Source organism: Callorhinchus milii, unplaced genomic scaffold (assembly GCF_018977255.1).
Source record: "Callorhinchus milii isolate IMCB2004 unplaced genomic scaffold, IMCB_Cmil_1.0 Scaffold8, whole genome shotgun sequence".
Lineage (NCBI taxonomy): Eukaryota > Metazoa > Chordata > Chondrichthyes > Chimaeriformes > Callorhinchidae > Callorhinchus > Callorhinchus milii.
In genome coordinates this window covers 22,196,495-22,215,116 of record NW_024704749.1, presented here as the reverse complement: position 1 = coordinate 22,215,116, position 18,622 = coordinate 22,196,495, and the positions used below count along the sequence as shown (strand labels likewise).

Genomic DNA, 18,622 nt, shown 5'->3' with positions numbered 1-18,622 from the left:
TGGGGGGGAGAGATGGGGTTTGTAGGAGGGGTTGGGGATTGGGTTTGGGGGGGTAGGTTATTGGGGGGATTTGGGTTTTGAGGTTGGGGGTTTGTGGGTTGGGGTTGGGGGTGGTGTTTGGTTTGGGGTTGGGGGGTTAGGTTTGGGGGTTGGGGTTGGGGGAGTTTGGGGTTGAGGGGATTGGGGGGGCTAGGGTTGGGGGAGTTTGGGGTTGAGGGGGGGTTTGGGGTTGGGGGGGTTAGGGTTGGGGGAGTTTGGGGTTGGGGGGTTAGGGTTGTGGGAGTTTGGGTTTGGGGGCGTTGGGGTTGGGGGTGTTTGGGTTTGGGGGGCGTTGGGGTTGGGGTGTTTGGGGTTGGGGTGTTTGGGGTTGGGGGGTAGGGTTGTTGGGGGTAGGTGTTGTTGGTGGGGTTGTTGGGGGGGGGTTGTTGGGGTTGTGCTCTGACCCGTGTGTTCAGTTTCCAGGTGGCCGCCGTCTCCCCTGTGATATTTACTGGCATGGTGTCTCCTTCCTTGACTCCCCCTGTCCCCACAGCGGCCAGGTCAACAAGTACCCAGGTATGGCCCCCCTCCCCCACCGGCACACAGCCCCTCCCCCACCGGCACACAGCCCCCCCCCGGCACACAGCCCCTCCCCCACCGGCACACAGCCCTCCCCCACCGGCACACAGCCCTCCCCCACCGGCACACAGGCCCCCCCCCCCACCAGCACGCAGCCCCTCCCCCCCCCACCGGCACACAGCCCCCCCCCCCCCCCAACCAGCACACAGGCCCCCCCCCCCCCCCGGCACACAGCCCCTCCCCCACCGGCACACAGGCCCTCTCCCACCGGCACACATCCTCTCCCCCCGGCAGAGCCCCTCTGGCCCATGAACAGTGCTGGGTGTCGGGGCTGGGGGTTGGGCTGTCGGGGGCCCTGGGTTTGGTGGGGCGGGGAAGTCGGGCAGTTGGGGGGAAACGGCTGTGTGTGGGGGTTGGGGGTCGAGGTATCGGGAGCAGTGGGTTCGGTGGGGGGGGGGGGTTTATGTGTGTGGGGGAGACTCTCACACTGTGTGTCTGACCTCAGGAATGCTGGAGACGGTGCGGAAAATCACCTTCAGCCGAGCCATGAGGCTCCTCCAGCGACTCTTCCCTGAGGAATACAACTTTTACCCTCGGTCCTGGGTCTTACCTGAGGAGTATCACAGCTTCATCGCCCAGGTACAGCGTTCGCTCCCAGACCCACCCCCCCCCCACCCCTCACCCCCACACAGACTTCATCGAGACAATCCTTGGGACAAATTGGCTGCTGCATTTGCCCACAAAATATAATAATAATAATCCTTGCATTTGATATAGCGCTTTTCACGTCGGGAGGACGTCCCAAAGCGCTTCACAGAACATACTGTAAAGTGAATTGACTGAACACAGCAGCCAATTGCGCACAGCAATGTCCCACAAACAGTCGTAGATTGAAAATGACCAATTTATTATTGTGTTTTGTTTTGGAGGGATTATTATTAGGCTCTGTGTGGAGTAAGGAAACTTGCCCAAGGTTTCGCCCTCTGCCTGGAATTGAACTCAGGTCTCTCGCTTGCAAAGTGAGTGCTCTAACCACTGAGCTACAGGACTCGTGTGTCAAAGCGCTTCACAGGATATACTGTAAAGTGAATTGACTACATTTTGTGGGCAAAACGCTGCAGCCAATTGCGCACAGCAGCGTCCCCCGAAAAGTCGTGGATTGAGTGACCAAATTATTATTTAAAAATTTTTTTTTTGAAGGAATTATTATACCCGGAAAGCGATCCCCCAATCGACTAACAACCGGGTTCCTACTTACTGTGGGGTAAAAAGAGGTGTGTGGAGTAAGGAAACTTGCCTGTGGAGTTTCGCTCTGTCCAGGAATCGATTCCGGATCCTCCTGCTTTGAGAATGTGTGAAGGCGCTGTATTAAACACAAGGATTATGATGATGTGTTTGTTTCTGACTTTCCCTCTGACTCGCTCTCTGTCTGACTACTGAATCTCTCTCTCGGACTCACTGACTCTCTGTCTCTCTCTTTCTCTGTCTCTCTCTTTCTCTGACTCTCTCTCGGACTCTCTTTCTCTCTCGGACTCTCTCTCTCTCGGACTCTCTCTCTCTCGGACTCTCTCTCTCTCGGACACTCTCTCGGACTCTCTCTCTCTTGGACTCTCTCTTCAGTAACAAGTACCCATATTGCTGTTATGTTGCTGTTGGTGTTGAGTGCCCGAGCTCCGTTGACAGTTCACCTGCACAGGAAACCTTTTAGTTCCACCCGATGCCAGCAGGCGACTAAACACTCTGTTCATCTTCTGAAGAGACTTGGGGGGAATGAAATCAAAGGAAGATTTGCAGCCAGGAGTGTTGGTGTGAGGCTCTGATTCCGTTGAATATTTCAACTGACGGATGATGAATTTAACATTCTCTTAAGAGAAAAGAAAACTCTTCCAAAAACTTACAGAGGATGAATTATTCACTGAGGCACAGTGTACACAACCTTCCACCTTTACAGCCTCCAGAGCGCAAATTGCAATTCAGATGAAATGCAAATGAACATGAAGGCTGAGTGAACCGAACGCTGTAAATAATCCTGTGTGTATTGTGATTGCTTACCTCAGTTGGTAGATTCCGGGCCCCCGCCTCAGAAGGTTCGGGGTTCAAGCCCCAACGTTGGGGTCTTTTTGAGCTCACAGTCCGGGTTGACGCTCCAGTACAGCGTTGTGAGTGAGCCCCGCCGTAACGGAGCTGCTGTCCTTCGGATGAGAACTGAGGTTACAACTGAGGTCATTTCTGTGGCCTGTTCAGGTGGACGTTAAATGATCCTGTGGCGCTATTTGAAAAGACAAGGGAGTTTCTCCCAGAGAAAATCGGTCATGTGTGTGCGTGCGATACACCAGTGACTGTAGTAGGACGATAGCTGTCTTCCCCTGCAAAAAAACACAGTCACTGCCCTTAACAGTGAAGCACTTTGCAACATCCACCTGGCATGAAAGGCGCTGTATCAAATGCGAGGATTCTTCTTATTTTTAGAATAAGTCTTAAGATTGAGACCGTGGAGTCCTGTAGCTCAGTGGTTAGAGCACTCGCTTTGCAAGCGAGAGACCTGAGTTCAATTCCAGGCAGAGGGCGAAACCTTGGGCAAGTTTCCTTACTCCACACAGAGCCTAATAATAATCCTCCAAAACCAAAAAACAATAATAAATTGGTCATTTTCAATCCACGACTGTTTGTGGGACATTGCTGTGCGCAATTGGCTGCCGCGTTCGCCCACAAATATACAGTCAATTCACTTTACAGCATATTCTGTGAAGCGCTTTGGGACGTCCTCCCGACGTGAAAAGCTCTATATTAAATGCCAGGATTATTATTATTATTATTATTATATAAGATTGATATAGCTGGGGGAAGCATTTCTCAGTGGCACCAGCAGGGGATGGTATAGGGACACCTCCGGGTGGGTGAGAAACAGGAATCTGTGTGTGTGTATTTGCCAGATGGTGGCGCTCGTTTCTTAGTTGCTGGTGGATTTTCGAGCTGGAGGTTAGGACCGGTGGGGAGTGGGGCCAATACGCAGACCAACTCTCGGATAAAGCACGCGGATACCCTCAGCCATGAGGTGCATCAGTTGATTGGGGGGGGATAGAGGTGGGGGGTCAGTAAAGGAAGAGGAGATTCCACCTCCCCCCCACCCCAACGCCCCCCCCCACACCCCACCATTTCGGACAAAGTCCAGAAGAAAAAGGCTGAGTGTACGAAACGATGCAAAAATCACCAATAATAATACCAAGAATCCATAACACTGGTAACCAATAGTAATAATAATAATAATAATAATAATCCCTGCATTTGATACAGCGCCTTATCACGTCTTCGAGACCTCTCAAAGCGCTTCACAGGATATACTGTACAGCGAATTGACTGCATATTTGGTAGAAAATATTCTTGATTACTGTTCGTTTGTTGTTACCAGTAACAATGACAATAATATAATAACAATAACACAGTAGCGATAATAACATAGTAACAATAACGACATAGTGACAATAATAACATAGTGACAATCATAATAACATAGCAACAATAAAAATACAGTAACAATAAAAATAATACAGTAACAACGATAGTGTTAACAATAATAACAATCAACTGATAATAGCAACAGTTGTTACGTTTGACATGTAGTAGTGTCAAATTCCCAACAGCGCCTTATTACGCTGTCTGAGGCGGGGGGTGTGTTTGCTGAGGTTATAAGAATCTGTAGTAACGAGCAACTCCGTATATCTGGACGCGGACGGCTTGGCTTTCAGTCTCCCAGAGGACTGCCAGAGGTTAGCTCTCTGCTGCTGCTCTGCTCATAATGAGCTGCTCCTTGCTGTCCCTTTGATCAGCCTGATACACGCACTCGCACATGCACATGCACACGCACACACACATACACGCACACATGCACACACATACACGCACACGCGCACACACATACACATACACACACACGCGCACACACATACACGCACATGCGCACGCACGCACGCACACAGATCCCCGAATCATTCCTCAGAAAGTTGCAAGATCTCTTCAGGCAATCGGAAATGATCCACCCTTTGTGACGTTCATTAAAATCCACCTGATGATGATGATAATAATAATAATAATAATAATAATAATAATAATAATAATCTCTGCATTTGATACAGCGCCTTATCACGTCGTCGAGACGCCTCGAAGCACTTCACAGGATGTACCTTAAAGTGGGTTGACCCTATATTTTGTGGGTGAAACGCGGCAGCCAATTGCGCACAGCAGCGACCCCACAAACAGCCGAGGAGTGAGCGATCAATTGAATTTGTTTGGGAGGCTTGTCGGCCAGCACACCGGGAGAGAGAAACTCCCTTCTCTTTTCGAGTAGCGCTGCGGGATCTTTAACGTCCACCTAGACGGGAGCTCGGGTTACCCTCTCATCCGGCAATGCAACATCCACTATGGAGCGTCATCTTAGATTGTGTGATTCCAAGTCATGACGTGGGGCTTGAACCCACAATAATAATAATAATAATTGATATAGTGCCTTATCACATCATTATAATAACTTATTAATATAATTATATAACATTTAATAATAACATTGTAATGTTGGAGATGAGAGTGAGCCCACTGATGTTGTGCTGTTTTGGGGGGGGACAGGGGCGAGCGGCGAGAGAGAAGGACACCTCGCGGAGAACCACGTTCATCGTGAAGCCGGACGGAGGGTCCCAGGGCGACGGGATCTACCTGGTTAGGGAGACGGAGGACGGGAGGCTGGGGGTCTCGCTCCATGGGAAGCCCGCCGTGGTGCAGGAGTACATCAGTCGGCCGCTGCTGATGGATAAGCTGAAGTTCGACATCCGTCTGTACGTGTTACTTAAGTCCCTGCAGCCCCTGGAGATCTACATCGCCAAGGACGGTCTCTCCAGGTTCTGTACCGAGCCCTACCAGGAACCCAGCAGCAAGAACATCCACCAGTTATTCATGCACTTAACCAACTACTCACTCAACATCCACAGCGGGAACTTCATCCACTCCGACAACGTCAACACGGGCAGCAAGAGGTCCTTCTCCAGCGTGCTGGCTCGGCTCTCGCTGAAGGGCTGCGATGTCAAGAAGATTTGGTCGGACATCATCTCGCTGGTCATCAAGACCATCGTGGCTTTGGTTCCCGAGCTGAAGGTTTATCACCAGGCCAACATCCCACCAGCGAGACCCGGTCCCAGCTGTTTCCAGGTCAGCCTCTCGGCCCCCACCCTCTGAAACTCCATCCCACAGACCCTTCGCCTCATTCCATCCCCTGCCTCCTTCAAGGCATGTCTCAAGACCTTCCTCTTTGACCGCTCCTTCGGTCACCCTCCTACCCCCACTCTCCTGCCCTCTACCCCTCTGATCCCAACTCCCTGCTCGTGTCCAAATCCCTGACTGTCCAGCCCATTGGGGCGTCCTCCTGACGTAAAAGGCGCTAGACAGTTGTAATCTCGGAGTCTGATGTGACTTTGAGTGTGAGCGCATGTGGGCGTTTGTGAGCACATATGTGCGTGCGCCAACCGTTGTGTTACAGCCCACATTGCGTGCATCAGCGTGATCGTGTGCACAATTGTATGTGTGTACGTTAAACCTCACATAAGTTGTATCACAAAATATACAGTCATTTCACGTTACAGTGTATCTCGTGAAGCGCTTTGAGACGTCTCAACGACGTGATAAGGCGCTACATCAAATGCAAAGATTATTAATATCATTTGGGGCCATGCATTTAATATGACTTACACAAAGTAGGAGTTATGTCAGGATAAAATCTCTTGAACGGGACTTGGGTAAATGCACAACTTAGGCGATTATACGATTTATACAGAGGTTTATTATTATAATAATTACGATTTATACAGAGGTTTATTATTAATAATAATAATAATAATAATAATCCTTGCATTTGTATACGCTTCACCAGGAGATCAGACTTATACGAGGTTTACTGTGTTGAGTGCGCGAGTTGATACAGACGCGTCAAGATAGGGCTTTGAAATTTCCGTCAGAAACCTAACCTAACGAAAACTTCACCTAAAGTTTTTTTTGTTTCCCCAGATTTTAGGGTTCGATATCCTGCTGATGAAAAACATGAAACCTGTGTTACTGGAAGTGAATGCTAACCCCAGCATGAGAATAGACCACGAACAGGAGGTGAGATCTAACCCCATTCCCCTGCTCTCTCTCTCTCCCCACATCGTGTCTGTGCTAGGGCTCGCTCCCCCACTGGAGCTCTCTACCCTAACCCCATTCCCTGCATCACAATAATTATAATAATAATAATAGTCACTCCTTTACAGCATATCCTGTCCAACAATTTGAGATGTGTTGACAGCATAATAAGGTGCTATATCGAATACAAGGATTATTATTATTATTAGAAAACGCAGGAGATTTGTGGCAATTGGCATCCATTCCACTTTATAATTGACGTCTATATACATATATACACTATACTTTTCATGTCGGAAGGACGTCACAGACGGGCCCTGGTTTGAGAGCAGAGCGCTGGGGGTTCGGAGCTTCTCTACGTCACTCCTGGGGGGCCGGGTATCAGACGGGGGGCACAAAGCCTTTGTAGAAAGATATCAGCCTCGAAAAAAAAAGAGAGAGAGCGATTTGTGCATCGTAAATTCACTTTGTTCTTCACTGCAGAGAGTTCAAAGGATCTCTCTGTCAGTGGTAACTTTTGAAATGGTGATGCTCTGCTCAGCCGAGGAAATATTTGTTGAGATGTGATGCGAGGAAGGGAAAAGCATCTGAGAAAATTCCCTGAAGATTAGCCCAGCGCAACAGGAAGACATTACCCACCCACCCCCAACCCCCGCGGTCACAACCCCTAGCACAGTGAGGTTATCTCCCCCCACCCCTGCCGCCCCCCATCACATTGAGTACCTGGGCACTGCGAAGAGGTGAATGACCTGTTCATCTGTCAGTCAGGTCAGGACACTGTAATATGCTGTGCTGCGCTGTGCCAGGCTGTGCTGTGCCAGGCTGTGCTGTGCCAGGCTGTGCTGTGCCAGGCTGGGCTGGGCTGTGCTGGGCTGTGCTGTGCTGTGCCGGGCTGCGCTGTGCCAGGCTGTGCTGTGCCAGGCTGGGCTGGGCTGTGCTGTGCCAGGCTGTGCTGTGCCAGGCTGTGCTGTGCCAGGCTGGGCTGGGCTGTGCTGGGCTGTGCTGGGCTGTGCCGGGCTGCGCTGTGCCAGGCTGTGCTGTGCCAGGCTGTGCTGTGCCGGGCTGGGGCTAACGGTGTTGCTGTGCTGCAGGTGGCTCCGGGGGTGTTCGAGGCGGTGCCCAGCCCCGTGGACGAGGAGGTGAAAGTGGCCGTTATCCGTGACACTCTGCGATTGGTGGATCCGGGCCTGAAGAGGAACATTCACAGTCGGTGAGTGTCTGACCCTCGCCCTCGGTAGGGAGAGGGTGGGGGGAGTAGAGGATGGGGGGGGAGGGAGAAAGAGGGAGGAGAGGATGTGGCTTAAACACGGAGCGATGGGACTGGGGACACAAACAGCCGTTGGGCTAATTTATCCATTGAGGGGAATAATCGTTTCCAGGAGAGAAACGCCTTCTCTTTCGGAGCTGCGTTGCGAGCTTCTTTAACGTGCGATCGCACAATCTCCTGTGATCCAGATGTGGGAGTGGCTGCGACAGAGAGGCACAGACTCCTGGCAGTCAGTCTGGCATAAAGATGCAAGTTGTTGCTGTTGTTTATGGGGGCGTGTTTCTGGCGGCGCATTTATGGAGGCGCGTTTGTGAGGGCGCGTTTATGGTGGCGCGTTTATGGTGGCGTGCTGCTGTTTGGCTCGGGGGTCAGGCTCCATTACTGTCAAGGGCACTGAGACGATGCCCTGCGTGGGGGCGTTGAAATAAAAATGCAAGCTGTTGTTCTTGTTGTGTTTTACGCTGGTGTTTGTTTGCTGTCAGTTAACGCATTTGTAACCTGGGTGGCACGGGGACCAATTTGATGATTCCGGGTCAGATTTCCCGATGACCAGACTGAATGCAACAACAACAACAACAACAACACCTTGCATTTATATCTGGCCACCCGGAGCCCTTCACAGTGGTAGAGTCTGACAGCGAGCCAGGGGGAGAGGGAGGTGGCCCTAAAGTAGGATCAAAAAGGAAGGACTGTAGGCAGGATTTGGAGGGGGCAAGGCGGAGGGATTGAGGGAGAGAGTTCCAGGGTTACAACAAGCGGACTTTCTATCCCAGCATTAGCTGTGACCTTCCCGCAGAGATTGTCCGGGGAAAGTCTCCGCTTCCGAAGCCAAACGGCTTAATCCAATCCAAGAGTCACATTTTTGTTTCCATTCGTTTTTCCAAGTGTTCGGCTGTGTTCTCCCGAGACACAGGACTCTGCATTCATATTCCCTAAACAGTCACTCCCAGAGCCATGTTCTCCGGCATTCCCTATTCCCAAGAAGCGCTTTAAGAAGACAAAAATTGCCAGACGAAAGAAGACCAAGGTCCATCAAGTTCACTTTCCACCACTCAAGTGAGATACCTGGGTTTGATTCCCAACAGGGCAAAACGTTAGGCAAGTTTCATTACTCCACACACACACACACGCACACACACACACGCACACGCCTCTGTTTACCTGGCAGTAAGTAGGAACCCGGTTGTTAGCCATTGACACGTGGCTTTTCCGGGGGTAATCGTTCCTTCCAAAAAAAATTAAATTCCTCACTTCAATCCACGACTGTTTGTGGGATGTTGCTGCGCGCAATTGGCTGCCGTGCTTCGCCCACAAAATATGCAGTCACTTTCTGTGAAGCGCTTTGAGCCGTCTCGAAGACATGATAAGGCGCTATATCAAAATGCAAGAATTATTATTTTATTATTATTATTATTATTATCCTGGCAGTCGCTTGCACATGTCGTGTCCTAAACTATATAAACTATATACACTGTATCCTAATAAGATATTATTTCCTAACGTCTCATTTATTCTTGAAAGAATCACGACATTTCTTTGAGACATTTTGTTATATTTCATTATATTAAATGCAAGGATTATTACTATAATAATCATAATAATCATTATATATAATGTATGTATTCAATAACGTTTCCATTTATGCTCATCGAATAGACAACTGCTCGATCACAGAACAGGAATGTTTTCTCAACAGATGAACCTGTACTTTGGGGAAGAGGGGTTTGATTCGGTTGTAATTACCTGGATGATTAAAACAAATGAACCATAAAAACAGCAGCTCGCTGAAAAAAGATCTCGCGCATCACTCCATTACTGGGAAATGGAGGTGTCAGAACTATTTTGCAGTTTAATTTTTCAGTTTTCACTCTTTATTAGTGGGTTAGTGAAGGCAGCAATTTCAGAGTGCTTCCTCTCTCCCTTGTCTTCTTGAAGAAGCTTAACACCGGTGATAATTCGATGCACGCTCGCAACAACGCAAACAACAACAACAACAATAATAATAATAATAATCCTCGCATTCGATAGAGCGCCTTATCATGTCGTTGAGACGTCTCGAAAGAGCTTCACAGAATATAAAGCGCTTCACAGGATATTCAAACAGTCATCTCAGGCGTGTGAGAGAGAGAGAGAGAGAGTGTGCGACTGTGTGTGAGTGTGTGTTTGGAAGAATAAGGTGATGGAGGGGTGGGTGAAGAGCCAGATGTTTTGAAGGATTTGAAGGGAGGGAGGAGAGAGGGTGAGAGGCACAGGGATTTGGGGAGAGAGTTCCAGAGAGTGGGCTGTGGGAAGGTGGGCTCGGTGACTGTCTCCCGGCTCACGATTTGATATATAAATTTATATTTATATAAATCCAAGTTGTTGTTGGTTTTCCAATCAAGCAAGTTCGATTCCCGGGCAGGGCGAAACGTTGGGCAGGTTTCCTTACTCCACAAGCCTCTGTTTACCCAGCAGTAAGCAGGAAGCCAGTTGTTAGGCGATTGACGGATCGGGGTGATAATTCCTTTGAAATAAATTTGAAAGTCATTTGGACACTCAACTCGCGTATGTTTGCGGGACGCTGCTGTGCGCCATTGGCTGCCGTGTTTCGCTCTCAAAATTTACAATGAATTGACTTTACAGCGTATCCCGCGAAGCGCTTTGAGACGTCTCGAAGACGTGATAAGGCGCTGTGTCAAATGAAACGATCATTATTGATATATTCACAGGCCAGTGATTGGGGGGATGAAGCTGAGAGGGAGACCGATCGTGTGGAGGAGCGCAGGCCAGTTCTGCCAACAGCCGGGATGCGGCTGTTGAGTGTCCGCCAGCCCAAATGCTTTTTATTCTGTCGAGTTTTTAATAAAAGGAAAGCTGCTTTCTGTTTGTCTGTGACAGGCTGTGTGAGTGAACCAGAGACACGGGACATTAATGCCCTCCACTGGTGAGAGCTATATTTAGCACTTAGTAATGAGCTTCACTGTGTGTGTGTGTGAGTGGGGAGGAAGGGGGCTGAGCGAGATGCTGAGTTTTTTTATATAAAGGGAATTGGAACGATTTGAATCATAGAATCCTTACAGCACAGAAGGAGACCGTTCAGCCTGTTGTGCCTGTGAAAGGTAAAGCGATTCCCCCCCCCTCCACCCCGCTCTTACCCCATAGCCCTGCACGTTTTTTTTCTTTTCAAGTACATTTCCTTTTGAATTTCATAGAAATGCTACGAACTGTAATCCTTGCATCACGTACACTCAGTTCACTTTGCCCTGTGTCCTGTGAAGCGCTGTGAGACGTCTCGAAGACGCGATAAGGCACTAAATCAGACGCAAGGATTATTATTGTTATTAATATCTGATACGCCGCAAAAAGTTCTCACGGCTCTTCACGGATCATCACCGTCAAACTCAGGCTTCATTCCTCACTCACCTGTGTCCGCGCTCCTCGCTCTCCTGGTGTCTCTGTTCTCCGCATGTGCGAGGACAGACTGAAACGTGAGCAGCTCCGAGTAGGTGACTCCACAGGCGAGAGACATTCCATTTAGCAGCCTCTGATTTATTCCGCTGATAAAGTTCACGGCTAAAACTTAACTGCCGTGAGTCCACATTGCACCAATCCCGAGATCTCAGTCAAGACACGTTCCCAGCTGCGAGACATCAATCAGCAACACCTCCAGCCTCAGAAAGAGCATCAGAAGCAGCTGTTCCCTCTGTTCTGGGATCAGAATATATTTTTTTTTCTGTTCAGCATACATTAACGTAATGACCAGGTAGGAGAGATAAGCCCCAATTCCACCACACTCATTAACATCAAGATTCAATTTCCAAACCCGGTTTTCGCTTCTCCAGAACTAATCTCCCTTCAAAGAGACGCCATTGATTTTGTTCGTAAGATTCATTGTGTGAATTAACAGAACGGTAACACTAGTCACTAACTAACGTTAGTTGCCGGGAGCTGGCTTCCAATTTACGATCAGAACAAGTCACTATGTAATCGGTAGACGTTTCCTGATCGTACAGAACAGAATTAGTTCAAGGTGACTGAAAGGTTGAAGAGGTTTTTAAATGGTGTGGGTAATGATTTGGCTTTAGATTTAGAAGCGGAACAGGCTTAATGTCGGACTGTGTCTTTTTTTAAACTGTATTTTTATGGTTTTATTAAAGGTTTCTCATCTCAGTCTCGAAACTCCTAACCCACAAGCCAGCGGAGGTGAATTACATTGTGTTGTGTTTGGGATACAGTGTTCATCTAAGACCGAAGTATAAATTACAACACGGATTTGTGTTGTAATTGTGAGCCAGAATTTGAAGCTCTGCTGTAGGATTTTGAATATCGGCAACTTTAGGCATGTTTCCTTACTCCTCACGCATCTACTTACCTGGTAATAAATAGAAACCCGGTTGCTAGTAGATTGGGAGATCGCTTTAAAAAAATCCCTCCAAAAAAAATTGGCCGCTTAATCCACGACAGTTTGTGGGACATTGCTGTGCGCTATTGGCTGCCGCGTTCCACCCACAGAATACGCAGTCACTACACATTACCGTATATCCTGTGAAGCACTTGAGATAAGGATTATATAATATAAGGATTATTACTATTATATCATAATACGTTTGAAGTTAGATTCTGAAAAACATCGTTTTATTTGCGTCTTAATTCCAGTGCTCATTTTTAAACCACAAATTAAGCAGAATTTATTCTAATTTTATTCTAATCACGGGGCGGGGGGGGGGACTCATTTTGTTTATTTTCGGATTTAAGTCAGAAGTAAAACTTTGAAGTTGTGGAGATGGAAAATGTTCAAAGTGAAGCATCCAGTTCAATTCAATCAGAATGTCTCCTTCATCCCAGCCAGGCTGGTAAATTACTTCAGTCATGTAGTGGGAGTCACGCATGGATGAATAGGAATGATTGCTTTTTGCTAGATATGTTTTGAGACATATTTTTGTTAGCAGAAGAATAACACTGCTGCAAATTCTTTCGGGGGCAAATGCACAGATAATCAACTCTGTTACCTTCCAAATGAAAGCTTTCATTCAATAAAAGCAACGTATGTATCACATTTCTAATGATCCTTTGCGTTTAATATTTGTAATAAGCACATGATTATCGTAGGCAGACGATTTTTTACCCGGAGAGTTGTTACGGTCTGGAATGCCCTGCCAGAAGCAGGTTCGATAATAGCTTTCAAAAGGGAATTGGATAGAAAATTTGCATGGTTATGGGGTAAGAGCAGGGAGCGGGACTAGTCCGTAACTCTTTCAAAGAGCCGGTATAGACACGATGGGCGAATGGCCTCATTCTGTGCTGTAAGATTCTTTGATTCTAAGAACACAACATAAGAATTTTCTAGACGAAAGAAGACCAAGAACCATCTAGTTCCCCTTCCACCATCCTGGCAGTCCCTATGACATGTCATGTCCCAAACTATATACTGTACCCACAAGATATTGTTGTCTAACAGAAATCTGTCTAATTTGTTCTTGAAACAAACAACATTTTCTGCTCCCACCGTCTCCCCAGGAAGTCAGATCCATAAATTTGCGACTCACTCACTGAAGTAGCGTTTCCGCAGATCTGTTCCGAATTTGCTCCGTCTTAAATTCTAATTCCATTTGTAACGTAAGTATAAAATGGGGTTTTGCTCCTCCTCAGCAGATGAACGCTGAAATGTAAATATTCAATATTTTTTATTTTAAGATACAAAGTAGCTCAGAGACTGGACCGGGGCTTGAAACTCACAACACCAACACAAATGCCTCCGATTTAAACAGCGTGGCGGGGCTGGGAGCTGAAAAGGAAGAAACCTGGAGGGGTGAACTGCCACCTAGTGGCCGGTAGTTTAATGCCGGTGTTAAACAAGGAACTCCGCAAATGTTACCACCTGTGTTTCATACTCACTATGATCTGCAAAATTAGTCTTTCGTGGAATTGTTGATAAAATGCTGATTTTCAGAGGGGAGGGGGAGGGTCAAGCACTCTGGGACGCTACATTGCATGACTGGTGCTACATAAATGCAAATTGTTGTCACTTTGGGGGCAATGTCTGAAAACAGCTCTCGCAAAATGTTACCCGTTACTGAGGGATCGAAGGGATCAGTGTTCATTTTACGCCACATTTTAAACGTGTTTCTTTGCTGATGAGCAGCTCCTCTGCTCTGAAGGTTTTTCGCTGCTTGCTTCCTCTTCCCCAAACGCTGACTTAATGTTTCCGCTAAATGAGATCGAGGTTTCAAGTTTTACTGCAGAAAACCTAATTAACTTTATTGGAGTCGTAAATTGGTTGTTCGTACAAATTTACAGCGATCCTGTGAACGCCACCTTAATTAATCAGCTCATTGTTGCTCTAATGAGAATGGCTGTGAGCTTCTGTTGGCTGCAACCACACTCTTACCATTCAGTTTGTCATTTTTTTAAAAAAAAAGTGTAATTACATCGCGCCATGGATTGTGTTTAACGATCACCCCCTCTTGATTCCAACCTGTAGCATGGTGGTTAGAGCACTTGCCCCGCAGGTGAGAGGACCCAGGTTTGATTCATTCCTGGGTGGGGTGAAACTTTAGGCAAATTGTCTTCCTCCAGACACACACCCCTGTTTAACCAGCAGTAAGTAGGAACCCAAGTTGTCAGCCGAATGGCTTTCTAATGAGTAATAATCCCTTCCAAAAAAAATCTTTGGTTGATCCACGACTATTTGTGGGACGCTGCTGTGCGTAATTGGCTGCTGCGTTTCGCCCACAAAATATACAGTCACTCCACTTTACAATATATTCTGTGAAGCGCTTTTAGACATCTTGGCTTAACACCTCACTTGAAGATGATTGATTGATTGATTAATTGATTCCTTGCTTGATTGATTGATTGATTGATTGGTAGGTCAGCCACAGCTGGGAAGTCGGGAGAAACTGGAGAGGAAGAGGAGGAGGAGATCTGGGAAGCGGGAGAGGCTGAGGCGAGCACAGAACACAACCTGCCGCCCATTTGTCTGAAACAAGTCTTCCCCAAGTACGCCAAGCAGTTCAGCCACCTGCTGGTGGTGGAGCAAGTGGCCGCCCTCTTCATCAGGTTCCTGGGGATCAAAGGAACCATGAAACTCGGCCCCACGGGTTTCCGTACGTTCATCAGGTCGGTGGGTGTCGAGTTTCCCGGGTAATAATCGCTTCACAAAAATGTCACTTTATTCACGACTGTTTGTGGGGACGCTGCTGCGAGTAATTGGCTGCTGCGTTTCGCCCACAAAATACAGTCACTACACTTCACAGTGTGAAGCGTTTTGAGACGTCTCGATGACGTCATCAGGCGCTGTATCAAATGCAAGGATTATTATTATTATTGTTATCGTGGGAAGAACGAGCTTCGTGCTCCCAAACGCTCCGCATTTTCTTTCGTCTCTTCGTGCCGTGATGCTTCGGGGGAGCGGGTTCTGTGGTCAGTGTTTTGGTCGCGGTACACGATGGCTGCGGAATTTGCCTTAGTGGGGGGTCGGGAGGGGGGAGAGGTGGGGGATAAAAAATAATCACTACAGCAATTTCTGTGAAACCCTTTCCTGAGACCTTTCAAAGGGGACAAGGGTCCGATCCAAGCTCCCCATGTTTTTCAGAGATTGGGGGGGTGGGGGGGAGTGGTGGTGATGATGTCTGATGTGAGGTGTGTGTTTCTCTTACAGGAACTGTAAGCTCTGCAACAGTAACCTAACCATGGCGTCCGCCGACATCTTATACATTGACATCACTCGCAGGTGGAACCTCGTTGGGGGAGACCGAGGGGAAACCGGTAAACCAGATTCCGTGGCTTTTCCTTTTCTCTTTAATGTGAACGAGCGGTTTTATCCGGGAGGATGGGGAGCGGGAACGGGGGGAAATAAATGTTGGCCAAGACACCGGGAGATTCTGACATCAGCGTGTGATCCAACAACCCGGACGTGGCGCCTCTGGCCATTTTGTCACGTCTCAGCCCAGGGTTTAATTTGATACTTTTTTCCAAACTCGCTGTAATTATTTTCTGCCGCAACACGATTTTGTTTTAGATTAAAAAAAAATCCAATCAACCAAATCCGGGAAGAGGCTGGGAATTAATTAACATTCAGAAGAGCAGCCAAAGCACCCGAAGGAAATTTCTCAAAGTACATTCGCTGTCAACAGAATCCGTCAAATGGCAGAAGTTTTGATATAAATATAAATAAATGTAGCGAGGTCTAATCCTCAGCTCATTAATCTTCAGTGTCCTGATGAGTCCGATGAGGAAAGGTAGCTGAGACTGGAATCTCTCTAGCGATCTGAGCTCTGGCAAAAACTGTGCTGAATCCATGTTTTGGTCATTTCACAGCTGGAGTTACTGTGTCCAATATTCTATTGGGGCCCCATTAGATATAGTGCAAATCAAAAGACCTTGCTCATGGATCTGCGTGAGATGTTCAAACTGCCAGGACAGGTAGACGTTTACATATATCAACTCGGCGACAGAAACTTTCACGGACGCGATGAAAGACATCTCCTGTCATAGCTGTGCATTCGCTACCAATGTGAAAATTGGGGGAAAAAAAACCATGATTAATAATTAAAAACTCTGTGAGTAAGGACGTCTGATTCACGCTGCAGAAAGGACATCAGAGCTGCAGAGGGAGTATGGTGGGTTACATAAACCTTCACAACAAGGAAACAAGCCATTAGTCTCAATGAATCCGTGCAGGTGTTTATAATTAAGCCCCCACTTCACCTCTACTCCCTTATTCCCTTCTCCCACTTGAATGCATCAAGTTTCTTCTTAAACGAGCCCATGCTTTCTGCTTCAACCACAGCTTTTGGCAGTGAGTTCATGTTAGTAGGGATAACGACCAAAAATTTGATCACTCAATCCACGACTGTTTGTGGGACACTGCTGTGCGTAATTGCCTGCCGCGCTTTGCCCACAAAATCCACTTCACAGTGTATTCTGCGAAGCGCTCTGAGACATCTCGACATGATAAGGCGCTGTATCAAATGTAAGGATTATTATTATATTATTATAATCATACGTCTGAGGTTAGATTCTGACAAAATCTCTTTATTTGCAAATTAATTCTGTTGCTCATTTCTAAACCACAAAATAAGCAAAAACTGTCCCGTGAAGCGCTCTGAGGCGTTTCAATGACGTGATAAGGCACGATACCAAAATGCAAGAATTATTATTGTGAGAGGATATAGTTCTTCCGTCAAATGGCAGAAGTTTTGATATAAATATAAATATAAATAAATGTAGCAAGGTCTAATCCTCAGATCATTAATCTTCAGTGTCCTGATGAGTCCGATGAGGAAAGGTCGCTGAGACTGGAATCTCATATAAACGCGAGGCTGTATTGCTGGGGCAGGGATATGAGGGGATGAGTGGGGTGAGTGAGCTGATGCTGTGTAGGTGATGGATGCTGTGCTGTTGCAGGTATGTGTTTACAGGCTTTCATGGATGCCTTTCTGTACCTGGCGGAGAGGAAGTACAGGTCGTTGCCGCTGTGTGCTCAGGTACAGGCACTGGTTGACTTTTGCCAGGCTCAGCTGGAAGCCACGGACGAGAAGCGTCTGGGGTCTGTGTGCGGGATCACCGAGCCGGTCACAAGCCACCCTGAGGGAGCGCGCTCAGACCCTGCCATCCGCTCGCCAATCAACCGCGGCACGACCAAAACCGCGCCAGCATCGCCTTTACCTCCAGCGAGGAACAGACAATTTGTAAACGGCCTAAGCTCGCAAGGTATTTTGTAACAATGCACTCGCTGCCTCTCTCTCCCTCTCCCCCTGGATCTATCGCCTTCCCTGTAAGATTTTTTTAACCAAATTCCCGCTGACGGCTGCTCAAAGTGCCCCACCCCAAGCCACTCGCTCTCTTTCCGGATGTGACCGAGCCTTCCGATTAACCGGGATTGGGAACATCTGGAGTAGGTGCTAAAATTCCATAAATTCCCGCCCAAACCGCCCTAAATCTTGAGGTCATGAAAAATTCTGCTGGTTCGTGGCTGACGTTTTCTCTCTCCGCTCTCGATCAGATTTTTTGGGGGCTCGTTTCCTGACCAACCAACACCTGCTGGAGGGGGAGGGAGAGGGGTCGGTGGAGAGGGTGGGTAGGCAGTGGGTAAGCAGACCCTGGCAGTGGCACACTCCCTCATGTTCGGTGTGGTTCGGGCACAGAGCAAATACCAAGTGAGCCTTTTGTCATCTGTCGAACAGATTTAGGACATAAATGCCTTTTTCTCACGTACTTTCGGTACAGACAGATTCCCAGATTGAAAAATGGATCAATCGCAGCAGGAAGAGTGGGCCATTTGTCATTTGATTGGTGACGTGTCAGATGAAAACTGTTCACACACACACACACACCCTCCCTCGTAGGAGACTTATTCCTGCTCCATGTATTACACTGCCTCTCAACCCCCTGCCACTGCTCCCGCACAGACACACACACCCTCTTCACAATGACAAGCTCAGGGTTTGAGAGGGTCACCTTTTCGCCAGGCATTTGATTTACAGCCTGTGTCTGACACAGAGCGACCCTGATCCCCTGTCAATTTCTCACAGACTGTAGGGGGGGAGGGTGAACAGTCTGCACTGAATGATTAGTTCATTTCACTGGTGTGGCAATGTACAATGTCACTGTACACTTCACTCTCTTATTTCACTGAATGTGTGTGTGGGGCAG

The 18,622-nt window shown here is 47.7% G+C and overlaps 1 protein-coding gene across 1 annotated transcript; it reads left to right on the top strand.

The window, feature by feature from the left end:
• The first annotated feature begins 419 nt into the window (after positions 1-419).
• On the top strand, positions 420-18,622 carry ttll11 (tubulin tyrosine ligase-like family, member 11). Its single transcript, XM_042337264.1, has 8 exons — positions 420-555; positions 1,064-1,197; positions 5,179-5,754; positions 6,607-6,702; positions 7,812-7,930; positions 14,837-15,085; positions 15,627-15,733; positions 17,375-18,622. The coding sequence occupies exons 2-8, from the start codon at positions 1,066-1,068 to the stop codon at positions 17,689-17,691; spliced, it is 1,596 nt and encodes a 531-aa protein (XP_042193198.1). The 5' UTR covers positions 420-555; positions 1,064-1,065; the 3' UTR covers positions 17,692-18,622.

Excerpts from the sequence above, each read along its gene's own strand:
- ttll11 (XM_042337264.1), top strand. The coding sequence starts at position 1,066 with ATGCTGGAGACGGTGCGGAAAATCACCTTCAGCCGAGCCATGAGGCTC. Across the intron at positions 6,703-7,811 it reads GAATAGACCACGAACAGGAG|GTGGCTCCGGGGGTGTTCGA; the intron begins GTGAGATCTAAC and ends GCTGTGCTGCAG. Across the intron at positions 7,931-14,836 it reads AAGAGGAACATTCACAGTCG|GTCAGCCACAGCTGGGAAGT; the intron begins GTGAGTGTCTGA and ends ATTGATTGGTAG.